The 27429-nt window shown below is 46.2% G+C and overlaps 1 protein-coding gene and 1 long non-coding RNA gene across 6 annotated transcripts in view; both read right to left on the minus strand.

Annotated features, from left to right (window-relative positions):
- Positions 1 to 500: 500 nt before the first annotated feature.
- LOC123329796 lies at positions 501 to 8429 on the minus strand. Its single transcript, XR_006545364.1, has 2 exons — positions 8077 to 8429; positions 501 to 786 (listed from the first exon to the last, which is right to left on the minus strand). It is a non-coding gene; the product is annotated as an uncharacterized LOC123329796 (long non-coding RNA).
- Positions 8430 to 19207: 10778 nt separating this feature from the next.
- Positions 19208 to 27429, minus strand: part of SORL1 (sortilin related receptor 1) — a 168934-nt gene continuing 160712 nt past the window's right edge. For 4 of the 5 annotated variants that reach the window (XM_044929604.2, XM_044929601.2, XM_006044879.4 and 1 more), the window contains 2 exons: positions 24640 to 24852; positions 19208 to 23269 (listed from right to left, as the gene is read on the minus strand). In XM_044929604.2, coding sequence (XP_044785539.2) covers positions 23202 to 23269; positions 24640 to 24852 — 281 coding nt within the window. In that variant the 3' untranslated portion in view covers positions 19208 to 23201. Of the gene's footprint in view, positions 23270 to 24639; positions 27427 to 27429 lie in introns of those variants that run through there. The other variant, XM_044929602.2, reaches the window with a different exon arrangement.

A 27429-nucleotide genomic window follows, 5' to 3' on the forward strand; every position in this document is an offset into this window, starting at 1 on the left:
TTCCTTTCTACTTGACCTGGTTACCACTACGATATCCTGGATCTTTGCCTGTCTTGTTTTCAGTGACTTGTGGTCATTCACTCACCCTACAAGCATCACAGATCTCACAGTATTCAAGGCACACCTATTCCCTGAAACCTTACCTCAAGGGATGAGTTAGTGATTATTCCTTCCCATGCAAGATGGAGTTATTTCAGAGGGTGCTTGTTGCCCCCAGCGGGGAAAGACAGAGAAGCAAACAGCAGCATAAACAGTCACAGAGGAGGCTGGCAAGAGACAAGCCCTGGGTCTCAGCAGGGTGAGAGGTGGGACGGCTCTGCATTGGCTTCATCTCTGCCATCTATTTAACCCTAAACATGAGACTGAACTTTCTGAGAGCCCTCTTGCCTCACCCATAAAAACAGATCACCGCAGAGCAGTTATCACATGACGGCCATTTGCAAGTGTAAATCCCATTTGGAAACATAAGTGATAAAAGAGAGAAATCAGGGTGCAGGTGATTCTCATTTCTAATCTTTTTATTCAAGCCAGAAAAACTGAAAATTTCTCAGAAGTATTTGCTCTTTCCCGGTTTCTTAGAGGCAACAGTGACATAGGTTTGTGGGTGGTCATTGGAGAGTTTCATTGAACAGGGCAAAGTGGCAAGAGTAGGGAGGTGATTGTCTCAGTAATTGGAGGAGGAACTTCGACCATCCCTGAGAAGCCAGAGGTATTATCCAGAGATTCCAGACTTGAACTTGTGTGATCTTGTCTGAACCCCTTAAACTTTCCTTTTAGGAACCTTATCTGTAAACAAAGGAAGTTGGGATAGAATCAGTGATTTTTTTTTTTTTTTTACTTCCAGGTAGTATATATTACAATTACAATCATCTGGGGGAGGAGATTTAAAATTATGATGCCTAAAAAAAATTAAATTATGATTTCTGTCTCCCACCTCTTTTCCATTCTGATTTCAACATCTCTGGGGCAGCATCTAGGTGATTCTTAAGCAGCCAGATCTGAGTAGTCTGGATTATAGAACCTCCAAAAGCTGATTCTCAGAAGAGAATAAAGTTAGATGGCAGTGGAGAGAAATACTGGAATTTCTCAACTATTATTGGTGTACAAAGACCATGGTAAGTATTGTGCTCACATGGCTGCCTGGCTGGATTATTTCCCCAAGCGGAGCATCTGCTAGGACCGAGTGTGGCTCTTACTACTGACAATTAGCATCTCCCCAGCAACCTGTAGGGACACATGCATTTTCCAAACCGAGAGGAAAAGAGGTGGCAGCTTGGACCTCTAAACATTCTGCTGGTGTTTGCCAGCACTGTGGAGGTCCCACTGGTGGCTCAGCAGTAAAAGAATCTGCCTGCCAATGCAGGAGACATGGGTTCCATCCCTGGATCAGGAAGATCCCCTGGAAAAGGAAATGGCAACCCACCCCAGTATTCTTGCCTGGGAAATCTCATGGACAGAGGAGCCTGGCGGGCTGTATTGCCCATGGGGCTCAAAGAGTCAGACACGACTTGGAGACTAAACAACAGCAAGAACATCATCATCCTTCCTCTGTCTAATCCAGGCAGTGGGGTGGCCGCTGGAGTGGGGAGGGAGGAACCCAGGTCCCAGCCACATCTAACAAGATGGCTGATCAGCCTGCCTGCCTGCCGCCAGCACCAGCCACCAGCTTCCAACACACAGGACACGCAGCATCTGCCAGACGCTTGCTGGCTTTTGATCAGGAGCGTGTCGAGCCTGAGGCCTGCAGGGAATGGCCAGGCTCCCCATAGTCGGCTAGCAGGAAGCTCTCTGCAACCTTGAAAGAGGTACTTGAAGAATCTGAGCACGGATTGGAAAGTAGGGTACAGGCGGGAGGAGGAGGACTGCCCGACAGAGGTTGCCTCCCAAGACCAGGCTATTCCATCTCCACTAAGGGAAGCAAGACACCCTTTCGTGTCTGGTCATCGGAGCAAGATTCCTGAGCTGCCTTGTCACATGTGCTACTCGGCCCCCGGGCACAGTGAGTCTTAGCCTCAACTGACCTGTCTATAAAACCTGAGACCCCCAGAGCAGGTGCCCGGCATCTGGGGTGCTTGACAATGTCTCCAGGGTATGGCAGTGACTGAGTGCAGCAGGGCTGTTTACAATACACTTGAGGCCTCTGGCAGGTCCCCTGGCCAGACGCCTTCAGGCCGTGCTGCGTTTTCTAACTGGGTCCTCCAGGCCCCTTGGCTGGTGTCTGTCCTCAGGCAACCCAGTCTGTGTCCTGAGTTGGTGACTGGGGTACCCCTCACAGCTGTGTGTAAAATACAGCCCCCCGCCCTGGCCCCCTTCCTGAGCGGCCAGGCCAAGAGTACGCAGAGGCCCATCCACAGGCCGATAGCTTGCGTTTTGTGTCCCACAATAGCGGCTACGTGATTCGAAGGGCTCTTCTCTTAGAAAACCAAATGCCCACCAGTTCTGCTTATTTGCTCTAACCTTCAAAGAGCCCAGAGGTCCCTTCCTAGTTCAACAAATAAATCCAGTTCCATTCTAGCAGACTTCGACCCACAAAGTTCTATTGTTACGCCTTCTCTGAATTTCCCCTGTTCTGTCCCTCTCGGCCACCTCAGCCCCAGGCGGCTCACCCTTCTTTCATTTGGGGGATAAATCAACCTCTGGGTTTTTGTGTGAGTGGGTTTTTTTTTTTTTTAATTCTTTCAAAGGGTAAGGAATGTTGACACCCCCTGAAACATGCCTCTGATGTCTGGTTAGACTTCAGACGGCTGTATTTGAACGTGTGCTGACGCAATCGGGCAGATTGGGTTAAACCAAATATTACAATTGCAAGAACTCATCTGGAACTAATAATTTTGAGGCCACCGAAAGTAACAGGGCCCGGCTTTGGGGCTGGCCAGCGGCAGAGACCAGGCCGGGCCGATGCTGCCACCTGCCGGAGGTTCGGGGAACAGGGCGCGCCGCCCCGGCCTTCCTGTTTTGTTCTGGACGCACTGGCTCCCACGCACAGGGTCCCCAGCCAGCCTGACCAAGGCTATTTTAAAAAACTAGCGCCTCTCCCCAGCCCTTGGTGTAAAGATAGCTAGACTTGCCGCCCTGGCTTTGTGCTGGGGGCGGGGGGGTGGGAGGGGGGGGGGGGGGGAGGGGGCAGTCTCAATTATAGAGCCAGGCCTGGCTACAAAGGCATTGCAGTTGGAGCCATTCGCCCTTGGATTCAACAGACCTTATGTCAGTGGCTCACTTAGGAGGAAGGCTCGTTCAAGTCAGAATTTTTATTTTGCAGGGGATGAAGGGAACGCACAACTCTGGGTTATGTCGGCACACTGCTGAACTGCAAGTCACATGCCAGATCCAGAAATGATGAAAACATCTGTTTTCGCTTTAGACCAGGGAGGCTCTGGTAGTGGGGAGGGGCGGGGGAGAGAAGGGAAGGGCTTTGCTCATCAGCGCCATCTGCTGAGCCTGGTGTCGAAGCGCATGCATGCCAAGCACAATGCGGGTTGTTGCTCACCCCCGGAAGGGGGAGATCAACAGGTGGAGGGGGGAGGCGGGGGTCTCGGGCTCAGCGATCACTCTCCTTGGCGGACAGCCTTGATTTTGCCCTAGAGACCTTGCAATTCCATATTGCCCTGGAGTGTTCACAACAAAGAGCTTTGTCCCTGGGGACTGCTCTGGGGCAGAAGAGGAGGAAAGAGAAGCAGCAAATGAATTCCCAGGTTGGGAAGGATGGAGGTGAAGGGGGAAGGGAATAAGCTCTTCGGTGGTTTTCAGACAGTAAAATTTGCTGTTCCTTCTGGCTGAAACCTACCAGAACAAAGGAACTGCACCTCGTCTCTAGGAAAACTCCCAGATGTACTTTCCCCCCAGCCGTCCCTCTTTGCTGCCATGGTGGCTTGTACTCTGCATGCTCACAGAGACCGTCCTGGTCAGGCCGGGCACGATCAACCCTTAAACGAGAAATTCTCCCAGCCCAGTATGAATGGAACACTGGGGATGGGCTCTGAAAAGAAGCCATACTGACAGCCAAGCCACTGCATTTTTTCACTGTTCAGCAAATATTTACTGCCTGCCTGCTAGGTGCCCGGCACTCACTCACTCAGCACAACTATCTGTCATACAGTTTTTAAAACAATACAAATATGTCAGAGGAAGATGTGTGTTTAATGTCGAGTGAGCGTCCAAGACAATGACAGCTATGAGTTCAGAGAGGGGAGGGGATTCCAGACCCTCAGTTAACTTTTTCTCAGTGTTTGGGGGCAATTCTGAGAAGTCCCATTCTCCCAGTCATTCCTCGTGTAGTCGAATCCCCTAAATAACTGATTTCAGTTGACATGACTTGGCCTTGACCTCCATTCATCCAGCCGTAAATCCTTCTCTCCAGTTCCTGGGGAGCTCTTTGCCAGAGGACAGACCTCCTAGGGGACCATCCAAGCTGCATCCTATCACCCGAAATGAGAATCAAGTGGATCCTAGACTTGACTCCCAGGCCATCCTTGGGAGAAGCAAAATTCCAAAATACAACTAGGTGAACAGAGCTTCCCAACAAGACACAGGCTGCAAGGGGATAGTCTACAGGAGAAAGAACTTTGGTCAAATAGAAAGGTCCAGGTTGGCAGCTCTCATCAAGTCCCTCTACCCCTCTCAACATGCATCTGCTGAAAACACCCTCAGCTCTCTACTGCCTACTTCTGAGGTTCGCAGAAGAGGAAAATCGGCTAATACAGACTGGAATAAATTGTCCGCTCAACTTTTCCGAAACTCCCCAGTTCAAAGGGAAACTGAGGTTCTCTATTAGGGCTCATTCCTTCCTGTTCTTTCATTTCACTTTCAAATAAATATAGAAAAGAACTGCCTTTTGCAAAGTTCTTTTTTTTTTTTTTTTTTTGTAGGACATATATTAACTTAAACTTTATTTTTTTTTATTTTTTTTAATTTAATTTTATTTTTTAAACTTTACATAATTGTATTAGTTTTGCCTGAACCAATCTCCTTGCTTGGCGTCTTGCAAATAAACACAGGACTTTCCTTCACCACAATCTGGTGTCAGTAAATTGGCTTTGTTGTACAGCAGGTAAGTGGACCCCAGTTTGGTTCAGTAACACTACCATCTAAGAGGTAAGTCAGAAAAAGGTTCATTTCCATTTCACAGATGGACAAATAATATGAGAACCTCCTCAGTCCTCAGAGATCTTGCCTTACAGTAGCCTCATCTCCAGTGCCCATATCTGCTTCCATGGAACCTAAGTTCTTCAGTGGTTAGAGCCCAAATTCATCTTCAAAACTACCTGCAAGACAATGCCACCTTGCTCTGGAGATGGAAGAAGCATGCAAATTTATACAATCAACTTTACTTTTTGTTGCAGGCCTTCAGAGATTAGAACTTGAGACTTTATTTTAGTCTAGTTTGATACTTATCTGCTTTGCACAGTTCTGATGAAATTTTTTTTTAAATAAACTGAGGCAATTTGGTCACTGGCCCATAATTCCTTTCTGAACATTTCCCTTGACTTCTTCTCATTTCTACCTGGTTTTGCAACAAGTCTGTGTTTGATCCAAGGGGGGGGGGGGGGGGGGCAGGCAGTGGAGCTGGATCTAGAATTTGTTATGCCACAGGGACATCTTTGAGCTCAGAAATTTGTGTGTTTTGGCAACATTCAGCCAAATAAAATCTCTGAACTAAACTCAAAAAATAAAGTAGAAAAGCTGCAGGTGAAAAGACGTGGCACGAAAATAAACAGTAGTCGTTCTCTGCTTTACCAGGTATAAGATGCCAGTCTTCCAAACTATTCTTTCAGTCCTCCCTTTTCCTTGTTATAAAAATAAACTCTACGGCCCCACTTCGCTCCATACATCTCGGTGTGATTCTGTTTGCACAAGAGAAATAACCTTTGTTCAGAGCTCCGCTTTTCTAAGCTGTGCTGAATTCTGCAAGATCACTCTCCACACACAAGATTAGCACCTCCTTGCCAGCTCCAAATAAGACTATCATCCAAAAGCTGCTCTTTTAAATAGAGGCTTCTTTTATGCTTAAATTCCTAAATAAAAGAAACATCCATGCTACTGTTACTCTCCCCAGTTAAATCCGATTTGCAAGATGTGCTGCTCTGCTCAAAAATCTGGGTGTGAGCTGGAGTCTGAGCTCGGGAACACATTTGGGATTCTCCAGTCATTCTCTATCTGGAGAGCCCTCCAGTGGCCAAAAATATACCTGATCTAAACAAAGACCACCAAAGCGACTGGTTACAACAAAGGCGGGGGATGGACATTTGCCTACCATTGAAAAGGCTGCCTGTAAGCCCCACAGTTTGCCCCGTAGAGGTGTGTCTCATTTAAAGAAAGTCAAGACAGGATACCAGCTCACGAATAGAAGATATTTGCATGACAAAAGGATCCTTCAGTCGGTAAAAAAAAAAAAGAGGCAGGTTTGAACTCCATGAAATGACAGCTCCCTCTAATTTCTTTAAGATTCTATTGAATTTGCAGAAAACAGATTGACACAAATTTCCAGAATGCATCTGGGGCATGAAACACACGGTCTATGTGAACTCCATCTGCACTACTCAACCCACCTCACCCCCATTTCCGTGTCTGAAAACCTCATAAACACCCTGACCATGAGACATGGGAGAAAGTGGGGGTCAGATCACCAGGTAAGACCTGAACACTCTGTGCAAGTTCAAGTTCCTCTGAGCCCAGAGCTGCCTTTCTGGAGCACTATGAGAAAAACAAGAAGTTGTTCCAGTTGGCTTCCCTCTTGACTTGGAAGGTACTGCTGGTGTTCCAGAAGAGTCCAGAAGCTTTTCTAGAAGCAGCTCTGCCACATAATAGAATGTCACTGAAACCAAGCACCTCTTGGGTACAAAAGCCCCTCTACACCACACATATACGTAGACAGACACACACACACCTGTTTATTATTTGCAATAATAAAAATAAAAACCTTTCATCTCCTAAGCCTTTGTTGTGTTCCAAAGAGCAGATTCAAGCAATTACGAATTAGGAAAGTGAGGGAATGCAGAAAGGAAGGAAAAGCAGCCAGGAGACAATAATTCAGCGATAAAACAGAGTCCTTAGTTCCTCCTCAAGGGATATGCCCAACATCGAACGCAAGTGTCTGAGTTGTTCTGCAGGAACCCAGGTGGAGGTTGGTAACTACTTGCTGACCACAGCACTCAGACCCCAGACTGGCTGGAACCAGAGGGGTGATGATGGAGATTTCTGAAACACAGCCTCTTCCTCACCACCAACCAGTCAGAATAAAGTCATGCCCCCTGCAGCTCTCACCCCAAATGTTGCCTTTAAAACCCTTCCCTGAAAACCACCAGGGAATTTGGGTCTTTTGAGCATGGGTTGCCCGTTCTCCTTGCTTGGCGTCCCGCCATAAACCATTCTCTGCTCCACGCGCCAACCTATCCATTTGTCAGGCCTCGCTCTGCTTTGAGCACACAGACGTGGGTTCAACCATATACCCCTCACCCGGAACTCTCCTCCACCCCCGCAGCAGCCGCCACACCCAACTTACCTCCTCCTGCCACAGACCACAATCTTCACACACTTGGTCTCCCCACACCAGCTGGGCAAACTCCTACTCCTTCACAAGGCCTCGGTCACGTGCCAACTCCACTCGGGCACCTTCCCCAACTTCCCCAACCCTACAGCTGTTCCATCCCCTTCAGTTCCCATAGCATCTGGCCCCTGCCTCTCTCACAGCACCAGGCAGTGCTGAGCCCTTCACCTTGTGGATGGCAGAGGGCCTAGCACCTCCTTTGTCTTGACATCCCCAGTGCTTAGCAATGGGTGCTGCAGAGTGGACATGGAGGGGCTGATGTTAATGCCAGAGTCCCCTCCCCAGGGCCACTGCGTGTCACTGCCAGGTGCTGAGAGAGGTAGAGTGGGAGTCCCTCCCTCCCAGTGGAGTGTGCTGGTGATGGGGGACATCCTCCCCTCCCCAGCCTCTCCCTCCAGGTTCGGCACCCACCATCCGCCAGTTCCCCGTCTGCATCCCATCCAGTGGCCTGGGTTATCTCTTCGCACTTTCAGCCGCAGCAGCAAACATTACGGAGCAGCAAGTATAACCAAATCAAATTTGTGTCCACTCACCTTCCATGCAGTGACGCCCATCCACTGACGCCTGGTTGTGGGGAAGTTAAGCCCCAAAACTTATGCGGAAAAACCCGAGCTCCCCAATGGCGTTCAAGGAAGGGGGTTTTTTTAAGGTAATGTTTGGGGGCGGGGGCTGTAGGGGGCGTGGCTTTCTTCTGATTGGTTGATGATGCAGGTAACAGTGTGTTATTCAGGGGATTTTAATCGTTAACCTCCTGGTTTCAAACAGTCTTCTGCTTGTGACCAGCAGGTTATCACTCTCCTCCACCTGGGTAGGGGTCTTGCTGCTGCTGCTAAGTCACTTCAGTCGTGTCCGACTCTGTGCGACCCCATAGACGGCAACCTACCGGGCTCCCCCGTCCCTGAGATTTTCTAGGCAAGAACACTGGAGTGGGTTGCTATTTCCTTCTCCAATGCATGAAAGTGAAAAGTGAAGTCGCTCAGTCGTGTCCGACCCACAGCGACCCCATGGACTGCAGCCTTCCAGGCTCCTCCGTCCATGGGATTTTCCAGGCAAGAGTACTGGAGTAGGGTGCCATTGCCTTCTCCGGGATAGGGGTCTTAGTCCCTGCTAATCAACTCAAAGATACACATCAGGTTTTGTGTATATTCCTCCAGGAGGAGTTAGGACCCTGCTGAACAATTACCATGACTTTTCTTGCCTAACTGATTTTCCTTCGTTTCTGCTTGACCTCACCTCCCTAATTAGTAAGTGCTTAAATCTACTCTTTGGAACTCAGGAAAGGCATAGGAAACTAAAGCCTTTTTCTACAAGCAAGAGTCACAGACATGAAGGGCCCCATAGGTTCCGGCCCTTTTTTGATACCCCTCTATCTCAAGGGGAACAGAGATGGGACAAGAAGAATAACCAAGTTTTGCGTAGAGACATTAATCATCAACTCGGCAGGGGGAGATGATGTGAGGGGGACTCAGTTTGAAGGAGACTCTGTTTTACAAGTATCCATCTGGATGCTGTGCAAGGTTGGGCCCAGCTCATGCTAGGTCTCTAGATACTATAGACAGAGGAGCCTAAAGATGGCTCCTCCACACCCTAACGCCCTGCTCATCCTGCACTAACCCACCACTGCTGCTGCCGCTGCTAAGTCGCTTCAGGCATGTCTGACTCTGCACGACCCCATAGACGGCAGCTCACCAGGCGCCCCCATCCCTGGGATTCTCCAGGCACTGGTCTCATCTAAAATCAGGGTTTGCCTCACAGGGCTGCGGGGAGGACAAGAGTCATTCTCCTAGGCAGCATTCATGGTCATGACATTGTATCGGCATTACCTAATGTATCTAATTATCTAATTTCATCCTTGCAGCAATCCTATGAGGTAGATGCTAAAGAATCCTTATTTACAGGTGAGGGAACAGCAGCACAACAGGGGACATTACACTCAGAGTCACCAGCTCCACAGGGAAGGTTCCAGCTCAGGACCGCTGAGCTCAGATCCTTGACCACATGCAACTCTGCATGGAGGGCTGCCAAGCACAGAGCAAGAGCCCCAAAATGTGGGTCATGGTGCCTCCCTTGCAGCATTTGCTTCTTCCTGGGAGGGCACCTGAGGGCTCCAACCTGCCCCTCGCACTTGTCCCACACCCATCATCTCCAGGTGTTACTTTGAGATCTCGCTTCTGACATCTCTTTCTCTCCCACACTTTTATCTCCATCAACCCCTTTCACTCTGATCATCCTAGATGTACTTCTCCAGCCAACATCTCCAGCCCAGCTTGGTCTCTGAGCTCGAAAAACTGCCTAAACCTCACTCCTACATGCCCAGTGCTCCCTTCTGAGTTCCATTGTTTCCCCCACAGCACTTAACACCTTCCAAGTATGGCATCATTTAATAACCTCTTGCATCTCCCTCTGCTTGAATCTAAGCTGCACCCAGCGTGCCTGTGTGCTAAGTCATTTCAGTGTGTATGACTCTGTGACCCCATGGACCGTAGCCTGCTGGGCTCCTCTGTCCCTCGGGATTCTCCAGACAAGAATACTGGAGTGGGTTGCCATGCGCTCCTTCAGGGATATCTTCCCGATCTAGGGATTGAACCCAAGTCGCTTATGTTTCCTGCATGAGCAGGTGGGTTCTTTACCACTAGTGCCATCCAGGAAGCCAAGCTGCACCCAGACACAGGGGTTTTGCTTGTTCTGTTCACTGCAGTATCTCCAGCACCTGGAAGGCACCTAGTACATAGCAGTCACTCAATAAATGTCTGCTCAATGAAAGAAGCCAGCTATCAACTAGTTGCCTCTGCTTGGAAGTGCCATTAGCCCTTCAAACTTAACATGTCCAGGGACTTTCCTGGTGGTTCAGTGGCTAAGACTCCATGCTCCCAATGCAGGGGCCCTGGGTTCGATCCTTGGTCAGGGAACCAGATCCCACATGCCACAAGTAAGAGTTTGCATGCCATGACTAAAGATCCTATGTGCAACAACCAAGTCCCAGTGCAGTCAAATAAACAAAAATAAATATATATTTTTAAATGTCCCAACAAGAATTCAAGAACCTTCCCAACCCCTGTTTTCTCCCTGCCTTTCCTGTCCTGGTGAAAAGCATCAGGCAGCCACAGGATCTGACATGCAAAATCACCCTGAACATTACTCTCCCTTCCTGACCCCATCTCTTACAGGAGTTGCATGCATCCCCTGTGAATTGAGTTCCCTCCTCAGCCTCATAGAGGGGAAAAAGTTTTCCTGGATGGAACAATTGAGGATCAGTGTAAGACTGAAGTGTATGGTACAAATGGTGGTCAGAAACCAGTCCCAAGAGAAATTAGCCTGGACTAATATTACCATCTTCTGAACATAGCCTCCTTCCTCTGATCATCTGTCAAAGCTAAAGCTCTGGTGTATTTGTTTCTTTAAACCTCCCAGCACCCTGTGGCATTAGCTTTGGTACCACTGCACTTCATGGATGAGAAAACTACAGCACAAAGGGGACTGGACAAACTGCCTCTGTGGTCATGTGGCCAGAGCTGCAGCACCGGGCCGCCACGCCCTTGCCCTGCTCTTTCTGCAGTTACACCTATCTAACTGGGCTAAGATTCGTCCACTGATCCTTTCTTCCACTGAGGAAGTCTACAGACTTTCCTGGCAGTCCAGTGGTTGAGACTTCTTGCTTCTGCTGCAGGGGGCACGGGTTCGATCCCTGGTCAGGGAACTAAGATCCAGCAGTAGCTCAAAGGAAATAAGGTATCACATTGTTCGTAAAATGTGGATACACAACCAATGAGATAACTGGATGGAATCACTGATTCAGTGGATATGCACTTGGGCAAACTCTGGGAGACAGTGAGGGACAGGGAGGCCTGGCCTGCTGCAGTCCAAGGAGTCACAAAGAGTCGGACACGAACTGAACCACAACACAAGCAATGATACACTCTGCTACCTCAAGTATGGTTTCTCTTAGAAGCTGAACTGCAGCCTCCTTCCTCCCGCAGTGTAATCATGGGATTCCCCTAGCATAGGCGTGACATCAGGCTTTTAGAATTAAGATGGATTAGCTTCCCAATTCACAGAGAAGGCGATGGCACCCCACTCCAGTACTCTTGCCTGGAAAATCCCACAGACGGAGGAGCCTGGTAAGCTGCAGTCCATGGGGTTTCTAAGAGTCAGACACGACTGAGCGATTTCACTTTCACTTTTCACTTTCATGCATTGGAGAAGGAAATGGCAACCCACTCCAGTGTCCTTGCCTGGAGAATCCCAGGGACCGGGGAGCCTGGTGGGCTGCCGTCTATGGGGTCGCACAGAGTTGGACACGACTGAAATGACTCAGCAGCAGCAGCAGCAGCTTCCCAATTAGCTGGCCTCAGTTTTCACTTTTATGAAATCATATATGCCACCTGCACAAGACTCATGAGCGACCTCCCAACCTTGAGGTTTTATTCTCTGTTGCTCCAGAACTGCTCCAGAGGGCAGAGGAAGTGCTCCAATAGTATTTGTTTTTTTTTTTTAATGTGAACGGTGTATTCTGTTTTATATATAATTTATCTCTTTAGTTTCGGCTGTGCTCGTTCTTTGCTGCTGAGTGGGCTTCTTCTAGTCGTGGTGAGCGGGGGCTGCTCTCTGTTGCAGTGCACCAGCGTCTCATCGTTGCTGTGCTTCTCTTGTGGAGCGTGGGCTCTAGGCTGCACAGGCTTCAGCAGTTGCGGCTCCTGGGCTCTCAAGCACAGGCTCAGTAGTTGCAGAGCATGGGCTTAGTTGCTCCGTGGCATGTGGGATCTTACCAGACCTGGGATCGAACCTGTCTCCTGAATCGGCAGGCGGATTCTTTACCACTGAGCCACCAGGGAAGCCACAATAGTACTTTTTGAAAGAGTGTTACTCGGGTCTGGCAATCAGGTGCTTGACTGGCCAGGGAGGCTTTTTTCTCCTAGTTATAAAATGTGATACATGTTTATTGCAGACATTTTAGGAAACTTAGAAAAACACAAAGAAGAAAATTTAAAATGTCCCTAATTTATCACCAGGAATCTGCTATTAATATTTTAATGAAACTATAAATTCTGGGAATAGGCTGTTTAGGTTTAAATCATGGGTCTGCAACTTGCTAGTTTAAGAACAATGGAAAAGTTATCTTACCTTTTGTGGTCTGAGTACTTATTTTTTTGTCATTCTATTAACTTTTTAAGTGTGTAATTCAAGTGTAGCACTTAATACACTCACAATTTTGTGCAACCTTACCCCACTGTGTGGTTCTGTAACATTTTTCAAATTGGAGTATACTTGCTTTACAATGTTGTGTTAGTTTCTGCTGTACAATAATGTGAATCAATAATATATAATCGATTTCAATTATGTGAAATTGGCTACATATATACACATATTTCTTCCCTCTTGAGCCTCCCTCCCACTCCCACCAGCCCACTCCTCTAGGTCATCACAGTCTTGCCAGCCTTGAACTTGAGACCTAACATTAATCTTTGATTCCTTCAGAAACTGCCCTAAACCTCAGAATTCTCTCTTCTTCCTACCTGATCTCTCTGTATCTTACAGACCTGCAGATATTAACAAGAGATTCCAATAGGGGGAATCTATTCACATAAAACCCACGTTCTACCCTCCAGCTCCTGTATATCTGGGCAATGCAGTTTAATATTTAGGAAAACTATTTTGCCATGGAACACATCCCAGTTGAAATGGAGAATGTGTTCACCATCCAACACTAAATACCTCCAAATCTTCCTCCAAGTCCTTCTTTTCTTCCTACGCCATCCCCCAGAAACTCACAAAGTGATCCCACCACCTTGCTTTAGACCATCCACTTCTCCTCTTTAAAGCTTAGACACAGCCCTCTTGGTTACTCAGGGACCAAACACACTCAATATGACAACCATGTTTGCAAAGCATCTTCGGCTTATGTGTGTGACTCACGCTCACTTATGTCTACTTAAGCTGCCCATTTTCTTTGATGAGAAGCACGGTAGCTGTTCATCCCATATTTCGAGCAACCAAAAACTCAACAGGGAAAACTTAGTGAGCCAGAGATGACGAAGTGACTCAAACAAACCCTCCTATGAGTTTCATTAGTGTGGAAGATGAGTCAGAGCACTTGACTGCGATGAAACGTAAAAATGCCGTTGAGGGCATGGTGGTCCTCTGATGCTGCTGGTCCTCAGAGTATGTCTGTGCTAAAACTGCTTACAGGGACAAAGGGGAAGAGGGTATCACTCTGTTTTTGAGATCTGCAAAGTCACCTTTGTGGTTGGAATCAAGACTGAACAGGAGTAGCAGAGCCTTGGGAACTCTCCCACAGGAACTTGGTCATATTCACAACAGAACTGTAGCCAGATACAACTGCTCATATAAAATAAAGTGATAAAGGTATCTCTGCGATTAACAGGAAACCTCATTTCCTTCTTGGTGCTTCTTTCATTTTCCCCAAATTTCTATAGTGGATATAAAGGCCTTTTATAATCCAAAAAATAATGGTAAATTGGTTAAAATACATTCTAAATGTCTACACCCAAACCGGGCACTCCAAGGGTCACTTGGAGTGTTTGAAAGACTTAAAGGCACAGATTCAGAAATCAGCCCTGCCTCTTACTGTTGTGTACTTGGGCAAATTTCTTTTTTTTTTTTTTTAATTTTATTTTTAAACCTGAAACACTGTATTAGTTTTGCCAAACATCAAAACGAATCTGCCACAGGTATACATTTTCTGTGCTTCAGTTTCCTTGTCTATTGTTGTTGTTGCTTTAGTCTTGAAGTCGTGTTCGACTCTTTTGTGGACCCCAAGACTTTTGCCAGGCTCCTCTGTCCGTGGGATTCCCCAGGCAAGAACACTGGAGTGGGTTGCCATTTCCTTCTCCAGATCTTCCTGAGCCAGGGATCAAACCAATATTTCCTGCATCTCCTGCACTGGCAGGCAGATTCTTTACCACTGAGCCACCAAGGAAGTCCTTCCTTGTCTATTATAATAATAGTATCCTCTTTATAGATTTATTGTGAGGATTTAATGGGTTCATATACAAGAAACCCCCAGAACAATGCCCGGCATAAAACAATTACTTATTTGCTATTGTGACTTATTCCCACAGGACTATCATTACTCAAAATATTTTTGGACTATCTTTTGGGAATTCTGTGTTCAGGGTCTTAAACGCAATCCCTTGAATCATTTCAATGCGAATAAAATTTCCTCCCTTGAAGATGAGCCGATTCTTGGAAGTCGTCAAGTTGTCTGATGTTCTAAGTAAGGTGTGTTTCCGAAGTCGAGAGCTTGATGTTCCTGCACTGTTCATCCGCTGCCTATGAAGAATTCCATAAAAGATATGTGCACACATACCCCTAGATAATTCAGTACCACCTAGGATGTGACCAATTCCTGGGTAACTAATAGATTCTGCTTCTGCTACAGAGACTAAAAAATAAAGTTTAAATACGAGACCTTCAATTATCTTGAAGGCTTTAATGTAAGAGCATACAACCAAAGGGCACGTTTCCTAAAAGGCTGATTTACATTTAAATTCAAGCCTTTTTTTCTTCCTCAGAGTTTGTGGATGCTGAGTTTTAAGTATGATATGTCATTGTTTTCACACAAATATTCCCAAACATTACCAGTTGTCATTTGTCATTAAATAGAGTTGCGACATGACAATGATAAGATTAGCATTTTTTAAAGCGTTAACTTTTAAACTTCATTGTTCTTCTGTACATTGTTGCAGGTTCAAATTATCCTACACATCATCTTTTTTTAAAAAAGTAATGGTGCACTGGCATCCAAGCCAGTTAGGGTTGTATGAAAAGAATGACAGCTACCTCCTTTTGCTGGGACCCAAAACCCATGGATGGAGAAGCCTGGTGGGCTACAGTCCATAGGGTTGCAAAGAGTCGGACACGACCGAGAGGCTAACACGAAGGGTCCTGTGCGAGTCTAACTAGCACCCTAACGGAACATGGTGCATTCGTGTGCCCCCCACGTACAAAAATAGAGGTGAGTAGAATGCACATTGAACACGGGCTCCCTCTGGCGGCCCAGTGGCTAGGACTTGGCATTCACCGCCGTGAGCCCGGGCTCCACCTCTGGCTGGGGAACTAAGATGCCACAAGCCACACAAAATGGCCCAAAAAAGAGGGGGAAAAAAAACGTGCACTGAACATCCTTTCCCAAGATGCAAAGGATTTTGATAGAAAATCTAACTGGGTTGTTACAAAGCAAAAGAATCCTTTGTGTTTCTGATTACTGAATTCTTAAAAAAAATTTTTTTTCCCCAATTTTATAAAAAAAGGCTTCATTGATCTAGCATCAGTAGAGAATATTGTGTTCCACATAAATGATTTTGCAAAGAACTTTAAATGTACCTCTGTCTCCAAATGTCATTTTCAATCTGGCCGGTGGAAATCGTTTAAAAAGGTATTACCTCTACCCTTGAATTCCTTGAACAGTATTACTATTACAGACCTCTAACATGGTACCAAAGGGCAAAGTAGCATGGGAAGTAAGAAAACAAACAAGAATGGACTAAATCTAGATTTAAGACTTGATTCTGCCACTTACTACATGTGAGATCTTGGATGAGTCGCTCGTCCTCTCTATGACCAACTGTCCTCATCTCTTAACACACTGTGCTGACCTGAGAGGTAAGAAAGGGAGGGGATACAGGCATACATGTGGCTGATTCATTTTGCTCTTACAGTAGAAACTAACACAACTCATGCTCATGCTTAGTTGTGTCCTACTCTTTGCGACCCATGGGCTGTAGCCCACCAGGCTCCTCTGTCCACAGGATTCTCCAGGCAAGAATACTGGAATGAGTTGCCATTTCCTCCTCCAGAGGATCTTCCCGACCCAGGGATCGAACCCTTGTCTCTGGCATCTCCTGCACTGGCTGCTGCTGCTAAGTCGCTTCAGTCGTGTCCAAATCTGTGCGACCCCATAGATGGCAGCCCACCAGGCTCCTCCATCCCTGGGATTCTCCAGGCAAGAACACTGGAGTGGGTTGCCATTTCCTTCTCCAATGCATGAAAGTGAAAAGTGAAAGGGAAGTCACTTAGTCGTGTCTAACTCTTTGCGACCCCATGCAGCCTACCAGGCTCCTCTGTCCATGGGATTCTCCAGGCAAGAGTACTGGAGTGGGCTGCCATCGCCTTCTCCATCCTCCACTGGCAGGTGGATTCTTTTACCACCGAGCCACCTGGGAAGAATTATAAAGCAACTACACTCCAATAAAAATTAATTTTTAAAATTATCTAAATCACAGGATCAACTTTAGAATTAAAAAAAAAAAATTAGAGTTTAGCACAGCAACTGGCAAAGAACAGGTGCCAAACAGCAGGAAACCATTAGTATTTTAATCAAATGGGCTATGGGACAGGTAGGACTCTGTCCCTTGGGGCCAATAAGGGCTCTACTAAATAGCCCCCAAATCTTTCGTTGAATTCCTGTATCTCTAATAGAGGTTTTCTGATAGCTTTTCTACTTTGCTGTTAGGGCTTCAGCCTTGGTAGTCTTCTGTTTTTAACTGGAACTGGAGATTCACAGGCGACATAAGTAGGCAGAGTTTGGGAGCTACCCTGTGTGCCCAAGGACTCAAAACCAGCGTCCTTTCAGAGTTACTTTCAAACCAACACATAATAGAATCACCTTAGAGAAATAACAGCTCTCAAGCCAAGAAGGTATCATAGCCCAGCCTGAAAGCACAGTTAACATCACTATAGAATGTTTTAGTGCAGAGAGGCGTGAACTCAACTGCATAACCAAAAGATAAGTCAGGGTGGCAGACACAGGTGGTGCCCAAGCCCAGTCCAGGGGAAACTTCAGCAAAGTGGGAGGGAGGTTCAAGAGAGGGGCTGCTGCTGCTGCTGCTAAGTTGCTTCAATCGTGTCCAACTCTGTGCGACCCCATAGACGGCAGCCCACCAGGCTCCCCCATCCCTGGGATTCTCCAGGCAAGAACACTGGAATGGGCTGCCATTTCCTGCTCCAATGCATGAAAATGAAAAGTGAAAGGGAAGTTGCTCAGTCGTGCCCGACTCTTAGCGGCCCCATGGACTGCAGCCTACCAGGCTCCTCTGTCCCTGGGATTTTCCAGGCAAGCGTACTGGAGTGGGGTGCCAGTGCCTTCTCTGTCAAGAGAGGGGAGATATATGTATATTTATGGCTGATTCATGTTGATGTATGGCAGAAACCAACACAACATTGTAAAGCAATAAAGCAATCATCCTCCAATCAAAAAAAAAAAAAAAGACCGCACTGGCAGGACGTCCCTGGCACTGCAGTGGTTAACAGAGTTTGCCTTCCAGTCAGGGGAACTAAGATCCCACCTATGATGTGGTCAAAAAACCAAAACACGAAACAAGTAATGCTGTAACACGTTCAATGAAGACTTAAAAAAACTGTCCACATGAAAGAAAAAAAATCTTAAAAAAAAAAAAAAAGGACCCAATTGGCACGACCTTTTTAAATAGAAGTGGACACAGACCTGTATCAAGGTTTCAAATATTAAGTTCATATGGAGTAGATTATTCCTCTAGTGGACTGTCAATCACTCATTGCTGTCCATTCAGTATTCACTGGATAACTGCTATTTATGCCCAGCCCCTTCCCACTTTTTCTCTGTGCCCCAGCTCACCAAACAACCTTCTTGTTGCAACTGGCTCCTCCCAGTACAGCTCCCATTGTGAGGAGAATGCACGGGGCACACTAACCTGCTAAGAGACAGGGCGATTTCCTGAGGTGAGTTCATGGATGAGCGTTATCTTGTCTCGAATCAGTCTCATGAGCTTGTTGAAGGTGCATTTGTCCTCAAGAGATTGACTATCATATGCCCACTATCTAAGCCTGGAAACCTAAGAACTACACTATGACCAGGGGGTAGATATCCCCTTGGGATTTTCCAGGGCATAAGACACTGGATTGAGGGTGTTTATCCTGACACTGAATGGTGTCAGGAGGCAGACGGCACAGTGATACAGAACAGGACTATTATTCTATTGAAGGATGGTTTTGGCATTTTACTTTCTGGTTAGGCAAATTCCCTAACTTCTCTGAGCCTCTTTTTCCTCATCTACCAAACAGGATGATAAAACTTCAGAGATTGATTTTTGGCTCAATATTTAAACAAAGAGCAACATCCCAGAAGATGTTACACCAGATTACCTGCCCTGTCCCACCTGTTCCACACTACCTCCCCTGACTCTGCAGGTCCACCCGCTTTTCATCACCAATCAGAGGCAAATGCAGCATCCTTCTCAGACTTCGTTGCCTCCAGAAGCTTTCCAAAAGTGTTCTCTACACACAGCTCATCGTACCGCTTCTCATCTCTTCTCTCAGATTTGAAAATTGCCCTCTTAGCAAATCATCTCCTAGGAAAGGTAGTTATGGCTTTAAGGGAGCCACATTAGTCTTTATCCCTGTGGAACAATTTTATTTACTTCAAAACAGCCATCACGTCTCCCCCCACCTCAGCCACCGCAAAGACATTGTGTTCTTCAAGGATCCACCGTCTGAGAACCAGCTTGTTAATAACAAAATTATTCCAGGTCTTAGTGTTCTCTCATCTATAAAATAAACATGCTTTTAAAACATGACAAATCAAATGGTGTTTGGAGACCATATTAACCATCTTCACTGCACTCCAAAGAACAACTCGAGACGCGAAGAGAGCAGATTTTCAAAGAAGTGTTTTCTTGACCCAGTTAAATTTTTATTCAGTGAAAAAAGTTGACATTGAGACAAAAATGATCTTAAGACTGTGTGACAATAGAGTAAAATCTTCAGCATAAACCAGTGATTCGGAAACTTATCAAGGCAACTGAAATCATAAATATCTAATTTCACTTTGGAGAGAAACAAGTATACAGTGCTTCACTTGAAGAGCAGAGTAGGCCTTTATTTTGCTGCCAATACTTTTGATTTTTGCCTAAAGGTTCTAATAATTCATAACGAGGTTTTAAGTGAGAAATGACATGGAATGGTGGAGAACAATGTTACATTTCAGCATTCATATTTGTTCCATTTGAGCTATTACACAGGAAACTAATACCATTCTCGGGTTACTTGGCTCTGATGATTTAATTCAAAATATGGCTGCTCAAAATTAGTGGGCAGAAACATACATACAACCCATCCTCTCTCAAACCGTGTTCACTGGGGGTACCCATTCTGAAAACACGCTTATCATCCATGTACCCAGTGGCACACACAGTCTTGCTATCTGCTCCTACCGCAGACTTGCATAGAAAGTAGTCTATATAAACTTAATGCACTGGCTTTAATTACACAAAAATTGTACCTGAAAGACAGCACACACTTCAAGAAAAATAATGCAATAGCAATGTCATGATACTATCCCCACATGAGTGGAGATTCTGCACAGAGTTTTATTCAGAGTCAATTCCTAAAATCAAGATGGCATCCAGTTTGCTGACTTGCCTGGGTCTTTTCTCGGAGGGACACCCCCCCCCCCAACTCTGCAAAGAAGAGAAACATCTCAGGGATTCACCATGACATTCTTAGTGGGAAAGTGACCAACCTATCCTGACAGGATGGGGCTTCTGCCCTTAGGGAAGTGCTGAGAACATGATCTCACTAGATGGAGAGTGACCGCTGGGTGAATACTCAGAGGAAGGGTTCTCCAGTCTTCCTGCCCCAAATGTCCTTACATGGTTGAAGCAGAGCTTCATCTAGTGGGTCACACATGAACATGCAGCTGCGTCCCCCATGTGTCCCCCTAAAATATCCCACAGTACTAACACAGATGTACCCTCTTCCCCAAATCAGAAGTTTCAACCAGTTACCCAGCTTCGTAACTATACAACCAGCTGGCCAGGGCAGCCAGAAGTCATGGGAGCATCTCACCTGTCTGGAAAAGGTTCTGCATAGGCATGGCTTCTCCCTGGACTCCTCTGCAGGACTCTCCTCTCTGTTATTTCATCCACACAGACCCACATCTCCTAAGGCTCGAGGGGCAGTCAATCCATCCAGGGGAAAAACCGGCTTCCAGATAAAATCTGTATACAGTCCCCCTGCCCGCCATACTATAGTGGTCCACTGGCGGTCCATTGTCATCCACGTGGATGTGGGCTTCTGACATTCTAATGCATCCTGGGAGAAAATAAAGCCTTTTATCCTGTACAGTGTGGACTCTGGAGGTGGCATCTCCAACGAGGTATGAAAGCCCCTTCTTCAGGGGCTCCAATTGGTCACAGTGAAGATAGTTATCCGGTCACCTTCAAAGGCTCCACGGAGTCTCTGCTCTCAATTCCTCTTGTCCCTCCCACCTCGGGACTCTCACAGGCGGCATATATACATCAAAACCTCACAAAGCTACGCAGAGCGAGGTGACGGTGCGTGCTTCAGTAGTTCATAAAAATATACAATTTACACATAGCTGCATCTGTCTAGCTTAGTCTTCAGGAACTTAGCTCTTCTGTTTATAGAAAATACTCTAGCCCTAAAAGGCTGCTTGTTCTCAAACAGCCCAGTGGCGTTTTCCAAGGGGAGGGGTGATGGCCAGTCTATACAGTACGGTGCACTAAGCATTGGCAGGCACTGGGAACAAGACGCGGACGCTCAGAAATATCTCAAGCTGCCAACTGGAGACATGTGCTCGGTAGAAAGGCTTGCCTATGGAAGAACTAAATATAAAATCTCAGTGCCTTTGATATCAGCTTTCACAAATGCCCCCCAAATTTGGCAGGGAAAGAAAAACAAGAAAATAGACTTTCCAGTGGTTCAATTAAATGACTTGCCTCCCACCAGATCATTCATCTTTCAGTTACTTAAAGTGCTTATTTAAAAGGGAAGGTGGTAGGGCTCAGAGTTTTGAATGAAACTCCAAGGCAAGACACAAGATAAAGCCAAAGAAATTCCAGTCTTTCAAAACATAACACAGGAAAGAGAAGGAAATCATGCTGGAAGAAGGCTAGTCATTTACCACCATTCGCAACATCCTAATATCTACAGCTGAAAATACTCCTCAAGCAAAACATATATATATATACACAAATAAAAAAAGTTTTAACTAAAAACACTTTAATTGGCTCTTTGTTTCCCAAACACTCCCCAGGTAGAATAAAACTATGTTATCAGCCAAGAATGATACTCTTGGTTAAAAGAAAGCAAAGACTTGCGAGAGGGTGATGTGTTGCATCAAAGAGGAGACGGGGTTTTGACAAAGCCTGCAGGTGAGGGACACTATGCCAAAGCATGACTTTGGAATAGATAGCCCCAGAGCTCACTGCTTCTCAGCTGGGAAGAACTTCTGCAGTGAGGTGCATACAGTAGGCATCACAACAATGCCACACACTGGGGCTGACAACAGTAGGTTTCAAGAGTGGGCATCAGTCCCCACTGGATCTCACATACCTACTAAGAGGCCATGGTCTGAATACAGGGGAGGCATTGAAAGGCAGAAGGATACAGCACAGCTTATTTTACAAAGAACATCAACTCTAGCACTGCTGCTACTGTGAGCTCGATTGAATGGTCTCGAATTCACACAGCTCCTGTAAGAGTGCACAGCATTTGCTCTTAAAATTGGGCAGGCTACAGGCGAGGGAGGTGGAAGAAGAGAATTAAAAAAAAAAAAAAAAAAGAGCGAGAAGGCACTGACCTAATTCAAAGGGACTGCATATTTCAGTGTGGATTTTTAAGGGCAGAAGTGGCCACCTCAACACAAACATAAAATTTTCCATTTGAGATTTGGTAAATAAAAGCAAACCAAAATAAAATAAAATAAAACCCCCCCAAAAGGAAAAATTAGGTACTATATCTGCCAGTGTAGCTATCATGGCACAGATCTAGAATTCTCTCCCACAGCCAGAGTAATTTTTTGCAATGACAATGATACCAGTGTAGAATACAGCAGCGTTATCATTTTGTAGCTGTGAAAGCTGTGTCTTGCACAGAGGTGTGTGCAGCGAGAGTCCATCCATTAGCATAAGCGAAGAAGCGCTGCCTGCAGGGCTTCCCAAGCTACAGCTCTGTTTAGCGGAAATGGAGCAATGACTCAACAGGCTCTTCTGCCAAACACCGTCGTGTGACACACGAGCTAATAAAAATGGATTGTTTCCGGAATGGCAAAAAGACTGCTTCTGTTCCTCATTGTCCAACCCTGCAGGCGGAGGTGCTCATAAATTTTGTGGTGTCAGATGACCACTGAAGCCTGGCCCTACACAGAGTCCCAATAAATTAACAAAATAAAAGAAATGTCCCCCCTTCATACACTCAAACACTTTCGTATAAACTACCTGCAAACAAAAATTTAAATTTGAGCTTACTTTTGAGGAGGAGGGGTTCTACCCATCACTCTCTCTTGAAATCTTTATTAAATACATTTCTGCATCTTAGAAAAATAAAAAGAATGGCCAATTTATTGAACCAAAATTATCTCACAGACTTAAAAGCATGCCCAGTAAGCACAGCCCTGTAAGACCACATTAATATCCAATCAAAGCAATTTGGTTACTAAAATCAACCTGGTTTGCAGTTCACAGTTGATTACGAAAAAGTTTATTCATTCCTTTCTTTCCTTTTTTTTTTGTTTTTTGTTTTGTTTTTGGCCCATATAAAAATAACAGATTGCAACTCAAAGTGCATCTTTTAAAATAAACCATCAACTATCTTTATCAAATAAAATATTTACAACATTTGGTTTCTAGTGAGGAAAGCTCTTTCAGGCTATCACCATGGGGACGTCATCGGAAAATCCAGTTATCATCGGAGCATCTTCGTCGTCCTCCCCTAAAGGCAAGACAGTCAGTCTTTGGTAAGTTCTGGGGCACTTCTGCCTGACCCCCACCTCCCACCACTGACCCCCATCCCTACATCACAAGCCCCAGCTAGAAACGGCAGCAGCAGAGCCAGCCAGGCACAAGAATCAGTGCTGAAACCAGCCCAGCTTCTGACATTCTTGGGTCACCTGCTCCCCATCAACAGGTGGCCAACCTTCTTTTCACGGTAGCTTGAACTTAACCAAAAAAGGAAAATAAGTTTAAAGAGGAGGGATCTTATTATCCATCCCAAATTCCAATGGGTGGCTTAGGTGCCCAGTTTGAGTTATCCACACCCTATGCTAGCATGGTGAAAATCACCGTGTGTTTCATACACGCCGGGTTGGCCGAAAAGCTCCTTCAGGCTTTACAGGTGTGTCAGGTATATCTGTTAATTGTAGTAACTCACAAAGAAATAACCAGAATTAATCTTTGGCTGGCCAAAATAAAAACTGCCGGTCACAGGCATTCGTTTTGCAAAAATCCCCCAGTCAGTAATGAGTTAATTGTATTTATCAAGTAGTTTACTCCCTCCATGAGCATTTTGGAATTTGAGCACGCATACATTTATTTAAGAACGGGGACATTTCCTTCTCTTCCCCAGGTCATATACCACCAATACATAAAAGAAGAACGGCCAGTGAGGTTGTGCTAGCCACAGGAGAGAGAAACAGCATGATGGGAAGGGTCATTTAAACAGAGACCGATGAAGAAAGCATTGCTTTTTGTCAGTCAAGACAAACATCTCCAAAGATATCAGACCTCCAACTGTGAGGGATGAGAGGGGTCGGAAATTCTTGAGAATCTGCTGCCACTTTGGAAACACCCAAAGCCCAGGCAGGGTCCACCCACACCCTTTGTGTACAAGGCAAGCCCCACCTGTTCTTTGACAGAATTCCCTGTCTTGGGCATGCTATCAAACAGTTTTGTTCAGTTGCTCAGTTGTGTCTAACTCTTTTGTGACCCCATGGGCGGTAGCCCACCAGTCTCCTCTGTCCATGGGCTTTCCCAGGCAAGAATACTGGAGTGGGTTGCCATTTCCTTCTCCAGGGGATCTTCCCAGACCAGGGATCAAACCCACATCTCCTGCATTGGCAGATGCATTCTTTACCACTGAGCCACCAGGGAAGCCCCCACTGAACAGAGGACTGGTATTTTAATTTAGGAGCAATTGCAAAGTAAAGGGCTCCAACTGATTCACCCCAAAGCAGTGGGATTATTGGTTAATGAAGAACTCTGCTAGCATCAAAAGATGAGCTCAAGGTAGGCAATTCCTCAGCAAGCCCCTGGCTTTGAGGGGTCTGCCCCAGGAGGGAGAACCTTGCACCCTGCCCCACTCACCCAGGTCATCCCCCGAGGAGAAGATGGCCGAGCCCAGCCTGGAACTGTAGTGGCTGTTGGCGAAAGCCGTGAAGCTGTTCTGCAGCCTCCGATGCTTTGTGTATAGGATGGCGAACCCGACGCCCAGGCTCAGCAGGATCAGGAACAAGATGGGGACCACTACGGCAGCTACATCGGTGGATTTGGCAGCCTGGATCGTTGATGCATCTCCACCTGCCAAATCAAGACACCAACCCATAGGGCTCCCATGGGAGAGCAGGAGAAAGGACCAGGCAACCCCTCGCCACCCTAGCCACCCAAACGATGCTGAGAGTCTGCAGCAGCTCCCCGACTCGCCTGTCCCATGTGGCACGTTCCTGCACGTGACACCCCAATGTTTCCCAACTCCTCACCACGAGCTGATGGAGGACAGGCCTCATGCGTGCAAATACGGTAATTACATCAGGCTCCTAATCACTGCCTCGTTGGTTATTTAGATAATCTCTTGGAAGGGAGACCTTTGTTGGGGTATCAACACTGATTTCATTAGCATTATTACTTAAGACCACTTGCTTGCCTTACATAAGAGGATGTGAAATCAGACCACTAATTAACGAGATTGCAATTATTTCCCCCTACTTGGCACCAAAGTCACTCTGAACTGCAATTACCTGAAGCTCCATTAAGTGATACAAACGAGATTCCTTTACTGCAATACTGACTTAACAGCTCGTGAAGTTTTATGAGGTTTATTTTTTACTTAAAAGAGAAAGAGGGAATCTTTCCATATACATTTAACATTTTTTAAAAGCTCTCTGCAAAGCCTTTTGGGTGTCTATAACCTATCAGTGATATTCCCTTCCCATTGTCTTCAACAAATACTAGCTTTATCATGATGTACTGATACGGTTGTAGCAACAAGACTCTGTTGGGTTTGCGCCAGTTTTTCTGGAAAGGGCAGACTTTGCATGGCAGAAATCCTGGGGAAAGTCTGAGCCTGCAGCAGGAACACAGTCATGTGAGTCAGTTTTAGCTAAGGAAGCAAAGTGGACATCCTTGGTCTCCATGAGAAGCCTCATTAGCCTTGACGCTGTTCCCTGGTGCAGGGTGAGGAGATGGGGCTAGCCCTCCTCCTCATGGGGAAAGTTCAGTAATTACACAGGGATTCATCACAACAGGTCCCCATAAAGATGAGCCACAGAACAGCCATTTCCTGCAAGCCTGATATAACAATTCAATATCCGTGTCTTTCATTTCCTTCACTATTGACTTTACTAGACAAAACTCTCCCCAGTCTCAGTCACGTGTCCCAACCTAATCTCAACTGTGAAGTGGTAACCAGGGGCAAAGTTCTGCGCTGGAGCAGTCAAGAGGAAGCCAGCATGGCGGAGGCGACAGAAATGGAGCTCGTTCCCACCCCCACCCACCTCCAAGGGGATGTGAACATCACAGGGCAGGATGTGGTCCAAGGAAATGTCTACCCGAGCAACTCTCCCACCTGACAATCCTGCTGGCACATGTCCTCACGGCAGTTTTCCCCAAAGTCTATTTCACAGGTGGCTACTTAGTTTTACTTAAAAAGGAGGTTCTGCTTAAGACACACCAAGACAGGAGTTTGGCTGGTTGTTTTGTGTAGGAACTTTACAGAACTGCGAACGGGCTACAATTCTCCAAAGGGATGTGATGTACCAGGTTTCCTTTTAAAATTTTTATTTATTTTTTATTTTTGGCCCCGCTGGGCCTCTATTGCTGTGCATGGGCTTTCTCTAGCTGTGGCGAGCAGGGGCTATTTTCCAGTTGCAGTACGTGGGTTTCTTACTGCAGTGGCTTCTCATGTCGCGGTGCATGGGCTCTAGGCACACAGGCTTTAGCAGTTGCATCGCTCGGGCTCTAGAGGGCGGACTCAGCAGCTGTGCGTGGTGCATGGGCTTAGCTGCTCCTCGGCATGTGGAATCTTCCTGGCCCAGGGATGGAACCTGCGTCCCCTACACTGTCAGGCGGGTTCCCATCCACTGTGTCACTAGGAAAGTCCCAAGGTCTCCCTCTTTAGAGAGATGCCAAGGATAGGTTATTCCACTAGAAGCCACCCCGGGAAGGGTGATAGAACAGACAAAAGGTCTAACATACAATTCTGAGCTTAAGCACTGGTTGGTTGTTGACTGGGAGTAAATGTAACTAAAAAGACCAGTGGCAAAACATTTCTTGAAATCCTGGGTAAGCTATTACGACCTGAGCAGAATTTCTGTGTAAATGGGAGGTTCCTCCCCCTTGTCATAAGCATGGCCCCACACAGCTGTCTGTCAGTGTCCAGAAGACAGAGATCCCAGACTGACCTCAAGATGTGATCTGAGGGTGATGGCAAAGATGGAGGGAAGGCTGGGAAGTCAGTGACGCTGTGATGAGATAATCTATTGACTTGCAAAATCATGGGGAATATTAGCATACTAGAGGCTCTGAAAGGTCCTCCAGAAAATAAAAACAAAACTCATTAGGCTATGGCTTCTCAAACAGAATCTCCTTTTTAAACAAAACATTTCCTTTCTTCTGACTTACATTCAGAATATGGTCACCTTGTAACCCTAGCACCTCACACCATGCCTGACTAGGGAAGGATTTGTTAAATAAATCAATGCCTGATTAAGCTGATGCATAAACGATTTTCTTTAGCACTGCAAGAATATTTCAAATGCATTTTTAGAAAGACACATGTTCATCAAGGGTTTCCCAGGTGGCTCTAGGAGTAAAGAACCCACCTGCCAATGCAGGAGACTTGAGATGCGGGTTCGATCCCCGGGTCAGGAAGATCCCCTG

Source organism: Bubalus bubalis, chromosome 16 (assembly GCF_019923935.1).
Source record: "Bubalus bubalis isolate 160015118507 breed Murrah chromosome 16, NDDB_SH_1, whole genome shotgun sequence".
Taxonomy (NCBI): Eukaryota; Metazoa; Chordata; class Mammalia; order Artiodactyla; family Bovidae; genus Bubalus; species Bubalus bubalis.